The sequence below is a fragment of the Calypte anna genome, chromosome 13, assembly GCF_003957555.1.
Source record: "Calypte anna isolate BGI_N300 chromosome 13, bCalAnn1_v1.p, whole genome shotgun sequence".
Classification (NCBI taxonomy): domain Eukaryota; kingdom Metazoa; phylum Chordata; class Aves; order Apodiformes; family Trochilidae; genus Calypte; species Calypte anna.
The window spans coordinates 6131910-6140223 of record NC_044259.1 but is presented as its reverse complement, the minus strand read 5'-3'; the positions used below and the strand labels follow the sequence as shown (position 1 = coordinate 6140223).

The 8314-nt window shown below is 36.3% G+C and overlaps 1 protein-coding gene across 1 annotated transcript in view; it reads right to left on the bottom strand.

The window, feature by feature from the left end:
• Positions 1 to 1050: 1050 nt before the first annotated feature.
• FABP6 (fatty acid binding protein 6) overlaps positions 1051 to 8314 on the bottom strand; it is a 31485-nt gene continuing 24221 nt past the window's right edge. The window contains exons 3-7 of the mRNA XM_008498707.2: positions 4519 to 4626; positions 4143 to 4247; positions 3113 to 3288; positions 2238 to 2327; positions 1051 to 1163 (exon numbers count right to left, since the gene is read on the bottom strand). Coding sequence (XP_008496929.1) covers positions 1110 to 1163; positions 2238 to 2327; positions 3113 to 3288; positions 4143 to 4209 — 387 coding nt within the window. The 5' untranslated portion in view covers positions 4210 to 4247; positions 4519 to 4626 and the 3' untranslated portion in view covers positions 1051 to 1109. The remainder of the gene's footprint in view (positions 1164 to 2237; positions 2328 to 3112; positions 3289 to 4142; positions 4248 to 4518; positions 4627 to 8314) is intronic.

Here is an 8314-nt window from a genome sequence, read left to right as displayed (position 1 = left end):
ACAGTGGAATATCTTCAGTGTACTCAAGACACGTGCCCCTGCTAGTTACTGATTTGTTTGTGAGGGCTGGTGAATCCATAAGGCAAGACAGCTGGAAAAAGGAGTCTGAAAAAAGTTTTGTGGAAGTGATTTGAAACAGTGAACTCAGAAACTGTTGCATTTATTTCCTAGTCTGTTCAAGGAAACGTGTTTTCACATGCACTCTATGTAAATAACAGGATAGCACTGACGAGACACTCCAAGTTTCTTGTGGGAGATTTTAAAACCTTAAATGTCTTCTAAGATTTTGGGTCAAGAGAAGGTACTGATTAGAATGAGGAAACCATGAGAGCAGTATGAAAGTATATCGATTAATAATTGATAAACTAACTTTCTCTTGTTTTCAAGTTACTAAATTTCTGCTTTCCAACAGGGCAAAAGAGTTCCATTAGTTCTGGCATATTGATGTATGCTTGGGGCAGATTATTGTCCTATCCTCTAGACAGAAGCAGAATAGAGCTTCTATTAAGTAGGTGCTTGACAATATTTGAATATACTATGTATTAGATTCTTAAATACTTAGACTAGAGAAGCATTGTTATGTGTTTTTTTGCATCTTCTTACTTTTGCATCCTGATTTTCTGAGTATTTGTCAGATCTTTAGAATCACAGAATGGTTTGGATTGGAAGGGACCTTAAAGATCACCTGGTTCCAACCCCTCTATATGGGTGGGGACACCTTCCCCTAGACCAGGTTGCTCAAGGCCCCATCCAACCTGACTTTGAACACTTCCAGGGAAGGGGCAGCCACAACTTCCTTGGCAACCTGTTCCAGTGTCTCACCACCCTCAAAATAAAGAATTTATTCCTAATGTCTAACTTAAATCTCCCCTCTTCAAGTCTGAAACCATTTCCCCTTGTCCTTTCACTACACCCATGTAAATGAGAGAAATGAGGTAATCATTAATGTTGAGGATAACATTACTCTGAAAAATAATTCTTCATGTTTGTAATACAAGAAGAGAGTTAAAAGAATTCTGTAATGAAAGAGGGAGGAAAGACAATCAGTATATTTTATTTATTTGTATTGTTTGTTTTGCAGTGCAATGGATGAGAGTGGCTTTACTGCCTCAAGCAATTCTTTTGCTGGTTCTTTTGTAGACTACACCAGAAGAAGTAGAAATCTGGAACAAAGAACAAAGCAGAGATTTGGTTGAACAGTGTAATTGGAGCTTCAGTGTCACAGATGGAAAGACCTGCTGACCGGCTCACAGAAGCTGTCCTTTTTTGAACCAAAATTTACTCTTTGGCATAAGACAAATCTGGAGGATAAGATTGATGTCCCTGTCAACTCAGAAATACACAGATAAAAAAAACCTCTTACACAAAGCACAATTTCTTTTGGGATACCCTAAATATATCCTGTGTTAGATGTGGCTTCACCAGCTTATCAGGGTTGTAAACAAGTGAGATAAATTTCTCTAGAAGCAATAAATGATCGACACTACAACTTTCAGGGAGAGACTGTCCTTTTCTGATTCACAGCCCACCTTACTTCTCCATAATCTCTGTTGCAGATGCACTCAAATGCATGTACCTTGCACAGACATAATTCAGGAAAATGTTTCAGTCTCAGAAATCATGATGTTTGACAGTCCTGTCTGTTTTACAGGCTTTATTGTAAGTATTGGAGTTTCAGCAATCTTCCAAAGCTTTGGCTTTTTTTTGATGAAATTGGATACTACTTGAAATCTAAACTGTGAGTGGGTTTTTTGGGTTTTTTTTTCCTTTGGTAAGACTAAGGAAATAGGGTTTTACAGAAATTCTGTGAGGACTAAAAGCTAGACTTCCAAGAATGAGAAAAGTTAACTTTATAGAAACATGTTAATAGTAGGTAAAAATTTTTATGTTATTTTCTATTCTTGAGGGATAGGTACAGTGAATAGAGTTAAAGACATGGTAACTTGGGAATATTTCAGTCTGAACATTCCAGTCTTTCAGCTATAAAACCATCTATTTAATATCCAAGCTCTACATTTCAGTTTTTTAAAAATACATGATGAAAAATTTCCTCATTTTTGGATCAAATCTGCACAAAAATGGAGATAATTATGTATAATGAAGAAGAAAGCTATTTAATAGCTTTGCTTTATGTTATATAAAGATTTTTTTTTCTAAACTCATAATTTGAAGCTCTTTAGGTTTTGTTTGACTTTTTTTTTTTTTTTGTGAACTAATTTGGGTATCTGGGAACTCACCTCTACTAGTTTTCCTCCAGAAATCTCTGCAGTATGATAGTAGTTGGGAAAATCAGCTACTAGTTTCCCATCTTCCATTTTAACAGTTGCCTGTAACAGAGTAAGGTTTAATGAGTAATTAGAGAAAGGCTTAATGTTTCCTGGGGTTTCTGGTATTTATATGATTCTTTTGACAGTGAAGTAAAAGGTATAAGTTAATTTTGAGGTAGCATTCTCAGGTACTAATTACCTGCCTGCAAGCAGCACAAAAGTCACTGTGGTCAAGTGATGTGAATCTTTACACTGGAGCCTGAGTTTCATACCTCTGACTATGCTAGAATTTGTCTCATGACTACACACTCTGTAGCCACACCTTTATAAAATAATACAGAGCAGTTGCTACAAGAGCTGCTTCTGTATAGAAGAGGTATGTGAGGATGCTGCTATGAAGCTCACAAATAGTACAGCAGCTGACCAGCAAAACAAAGTATGTGGTTTGATCAAAAAATCAGTCTTCTCTGTATAACTAGTCAGTCATGCCTATACTTACACTAAATAAGCCAGGAATATTTAGAGGAGAAGAAGTTTCCAAAATTACTTGCAATTTTGAGTGGTGAGACACTGGCACAGGTTACATTTCCTTGAGCTGTGACACCAGGAGATACCTGACAGTCTGTTCTTGTTCATTACTGGTATGTATGGTTCTGAAGCACTGTCACTCTTTAAAACCAGATATTTTGATAAGGGCATCAAGAAATAGGGAGGAAATACTGTGTTTCTAAAATATGACAGATGTAAAAAAATAAATTAAGGAAGATGTTGCTGAAACAGAGTTGATTTTTCACCCAAAATTAAAAAAAAAAAAGAGTGTAGGATTAATTAATTAATTAATTAACCTTGAACTTTTTACCACCCATTGTCTCCATGTTTGCCTCTTTGCCAATTGTAAATGTGTTGCTTGTGGTGCGGCCTCCTGGGAAATGCTGTGTCCAGGTGAAATCATTTCCATTCTGTACCACTTCAGTGACTATTTTGCAATTCCTTCCCAATTCAGTCTTGTCACTGGGGAGACCTTAATCAACAGAAACATACAGTTTATCAAATCTAATAGCCTACCAGCTGTATTTGAATTAAAGCTCACTAATGGTATGTTTCTTCTGACACATCAATGTCTGAGCATCTGTTCTGTTTTTATGGGATTTTTTTTATTATTGATATAATGGAAAATATGGGTACATCAATGCATTTGCTAAAATAAAGTTCTGGTCTAGCATTCTTTTCCTTCAGAAGTGATAATATAGAATATTATATTCTATAATATAGAATAAATGTATAGACACAAAGTATATATAAATATTTCTATTTAATATACACATGCAGATGTGTAGAATTTGATTGTATAAACTTGTACCTTTGATTTATAGCTGTATATACTTATTTGCTATTGCTTTTTATTTAAATGAACACAAGCACTGAACTCGGATGCAAAGACTGTTGTGTCCCTGAGAGCTTTTATGGGGTAATCTCTGAAACAGGTTTGCAAAGTCTCCTGAAAGGATTCACAAGAAGCATGTTCCTGTGTAAGAGTTTGGTAGGCGTTTTCATAATGCATCTGTACTCCCACCAATGAATACTAAGGATAGAAAACGTGACCTTCATGATCATTATATTGCAAATGTCTTGGCTCTTCATCCTGTTTCGTGAAAAAGAAAACTACTTCTGTACAACAGGACTATTTCCTGTGACTGACAGAATGAAAACAAACTCCTTGCTGAAGTGCAAAGCACTCCTATCAGTCTTAGCCCCTGTTGATCTCTGCACTTAAATAGTGCACTGATACCTGTTAAAAAAACCCTTTTCTTTTTTTTCCAGAAAGATTTTTACAAATTTGTAGCCCTTAAGATTTATATGCCAAGATGTGCTTACCAATCTTCTTCACAAATTCATCATAGTTCTCATCTCCTTCAAATTCATATTTCCCTGTAAATGCCATGTTGCCCTGGTGATGTGGCTGCTGGAGCAGAATAGCAGCTGGAACAAAGAGGAATGGATAAGTGCAGATGGCTTGAGGCCCTTGTTTTTATCAACCAGCCCAAGCTGTTCAGCCCATCTATACCCACACCCCTTGGAAATAGACTTTTATGATCTATGAGTCACTAGCATGGATGCCATTGACCTTTATGAAAACCAAGGTTATAATTCAATTATGCATCCTTGGCAATAATTTGATAAAAGCAGAAATCAAGGACAGGAGCTTGGTTTTCATTTTAATGTATTTTTAAACTAAGTGATATATTTTTACCTTCAAGTTTTTGCTGATTTTGCCTTCAAGGTGGAATAGTGGCAATATGGTACAATGGAACAGGGAGAAAACAGCCTCAAAACAGCATCCTGAGATCACAGCCTTGCTCTATTTAGAAGCATACCCTATATTAGTTAAAATATAAGAAACAAGTTGTACAGATTCCTAAATAATTTTGGTAGGAGATGGACAATGACAAGATTCTGGTTAAATTACTACACCAACACACTTTATCTTCACAGAGAAAAAAAAATTATAAAATATTCTGCACTACTTAGATGCAAAGTACATTGGGTTACTCCATGGCACCATGTTTCCAGACCTTATGCATTATCAAGGGACAAATTGTGCTTTGTATTGCTTAACAAGTGTTTGCACAAAGTAAAAAAAAAAAAGAAAACTTATTTTTGAGAAGCATAGCTCTGATTTATGTAAGATAACCATTTGTTAAAAGTCAGGGAGTCTGCTGGGTAATTAAAAATGCATACAGGAGAGGTCTTATGCCTAATGAATCCATTGCCACACTCAGATAGCAGGGTAGGAAATTCCCAGCTGATGTGTGCTGACATAGCTCCACTGGCTGAGGATACAGAGCAACAATTTTTAATCTGAATAAAAACATTCCTAGGATTTATCTGAAAATGGTGTCATAGACTGTCAACTTATTGAATTATTAAAGTAATAAATTTAGGAAAGAACAGAAAATCTGCTTTTCCTCAGTTTTATAAAAATGTGGACAAATATATGAGTGTTCAATAAGCATTCTGTATGCAGAGTGGGTTCTGTTTAAATACAATTAATTTAATCCCACATGATACTGCAAGAAGATGTCTATTTAGAGTCAAGGAACAGATCAGAAGAAGAACAGGAACACAGACTGGGTGATTAAATGCATGGAAAACAAAGGTCCACTGAGCTTACCCACTGCTCTCCTTGGTAAACTTTAAAATAATGTATTCTGTTTAACCACTTCAGTATTTCTAATTAATAGAATTATCAATGCTCCACTCTGTCAGAGAATGAAATAAACTTCAGTAATAGGATGGAACTTCAGTAAAATGTTAAATATCATAGATTATGGTACATCTTTACTCTAGAACTATAAAAATTAGAAGCATTGCCATATCTAACAGTTTTGTTACCACCAAAATTGGCACCGAGTTCATGGTCAATGAACTCCTTAGACTGTGCTCTAAATCCTGCATCCTCTCTAATTAGTATTATTTTTTTATTTTACTTACTATGCTGCTTTTTTTCAAGCAAAGTCTGTGCTGTCTTAAAGTTATACAGCTTCTAAACCTGCTACAGAATATGCAGGGCATATGAGTTCTGAATAGGAAAATGAATTTCCTGTCTTAGGAAAATCTTTGCAGATTCAGAACTTTTTCTTACAGGGGTAAAATGAAAGGAATTCCAGAATAATGTGCAAACTGATGGCTGAAAAATATGAATCAGACAAGAAAAGAACTTCTAATTGAGAATAATTTTCTGACCAGAAAAACTTCAGAAAATTCCAAGTCAGTTTTTTGAGAGATTACACCTGTGGGCTGCAAAAGATCTTATCTCATGCTTACTGGTTGGGAATTTATATTATTTCTGGGGCTATTTTTTTAGCTACTTCCCCTTCTGAAGTCTGAGATGAAGTAACTCCAAAATCTTACATCTTCTGAAAGAAAAAATAAAACTTTCAAATGGAGATGTGGTTTTTGAAGGTGACAACAATTCTTTAAGTATTTCTTTGGGTGTATGCTCCTGGCAGGAAAGCAGTTTTCTAGCACAGATGCAGAAAATGCACAAGAGTGAAGCATAACAAAACCATGGTAAATTTGTAAAATAAAAATGGAACAAATATCCTAGGAACTGCTGCCTTCCTGCCCCTAAACCCTTCATTGTCTTCATATTTACTCAGCTTTAAATTGTACCATGCTGTGCAGTGGCTGACGATATTGTGCTGGAGTCGATGATGCTACAAAAGCCATACCATCTGCTGTCTGCAGGCAATTAAAAAGGATGTCTCCATACTTGAAACAGAAGAGAGCCATATACCTTCCCCCCTTGAACATTCTCCATGTCCTGTGATTAGCATTCAAAAAACAGAAATGCAGGAGAAAAGTATGAAACTGGGGTTTCTGTATCACTAAAAAATATTTAAGATTCAGGGAAGGAACAGAGAAATTTCCTTTGCCACCAGTGGATCCTTTACACTTTTGATTTACTGTAAAATTATCCTGACTGTCCTGCAACCATGTTTGACACTTTTTAAAAAAAGAAAATACCTTTAGCTTAATCTCAAGATTGCTAAACTCAATGACCAATTATGCAGGATCAGAATACTGAGAAGGAAACTTTCTTTACCAGCTGAACCCAGATGCTTAGGTCCTATCTGTATAAAGACAAACAGCATTTGTATGGAAAACAATAAATAGTTGGATACATGTAGAAGCATCAGTTTTTACTGCTATGGTAAATCCAAGTATGTACCATTTAAGCTACAACAATGTAAACTCCATGCCATTAGTAGAGGCAAAATCCCTAGTAATTTCAGTCATGCACAGATCCAAAAATATCATTGAAAAAAACCATAAGCCTATTTCATGCATGAGAAAGCAGAGACACTGAGAAAAAAGTGACCTATCAGACCTTATGATATAGCGAGTAGATGATGCAGCCTGTCAGAAATGTCTTAAAATGACTTTAAATGTCCAGTGTCCACAGGATAGAACATTAATTTAAACATTCTTATAATAAAAACATACTAAGAAGCAAACAAGGAGGGTTCTGAGCTGCCCATTACTCGCAGTCACCCAGGACTTGCCCCAGTGATGTGCTGTGAGCTTAGCACAGCTGGCTGAACAAGGCCCTAGGTCAGACTCTTGCTCTGTGTATATACTCTGTATATATACACTGAAAGATAACCATGCCCACCCCAACTGTGCTTTTGGAGAGTGGGAAAAGGGTGAGACTGTCCTCAGGTTAGCTGAGCACTGAAGGGTCTCTGCACTGGGCTCTCAGAGTTCCAGAGGGACATGAGTAACCCTGTGAAGGAGGCAAATGAACTCAAATCATAAACTCCTCTGTTCACATAAAACTTATTGGGGGACAATGCCACTGCTGTAATAACATCACATGGACCTTGGAAGATCAAACTGGATAAGAAAAATGCTACAGTCCTGTGAAACAGGGAAAAGATTATCAGATTATATGAGCAGTATTTGACCTTTTATGCTCTCTCTCTCTCAAGATCAAAATCCAGTGATAGCTTTCTTGTGATACGAAACTGCTGACATCTACACAACTAGAATACAATACTTAGATCTGGCCTGCAATGGGGATGTGGTAGGTATGGAGCCAGTCTGTAGTACAGCAAACTACTAATGAGTAACTATTCAACTAGGTGGGTCACTCTTGCCACAGACTAAGTGTGCATTTATTCACCTCCAAGGACTTGTATGCTACATGAGGGCTCCAGATCAGGTTACAGACATCCATCCAAACATTAAAGGTAAAGCTACACAGTGTTAGTAAAATGTGCTTGCACTGCAAGGATCAGAATCAGTTTTTAAAGTTTTGAACAACCGTGCCATCAAATGTTCTTGTTTGTGCCAAGGAGTTTTTAATGTGCATTGTGAATTTACACCCATGTCTCTGCTCACAGTCTGAGTTAAATCCTCATTTTGGTTCTGGCCTTTTTGTCTAATAAAATGTAATTAAATTTGATATTTTATTGGAGAATTTAATTAAGTAAAGTTCCACATACTGAGTCAGGATAAAGTTTATTTCAAGAATAAAGGAATAG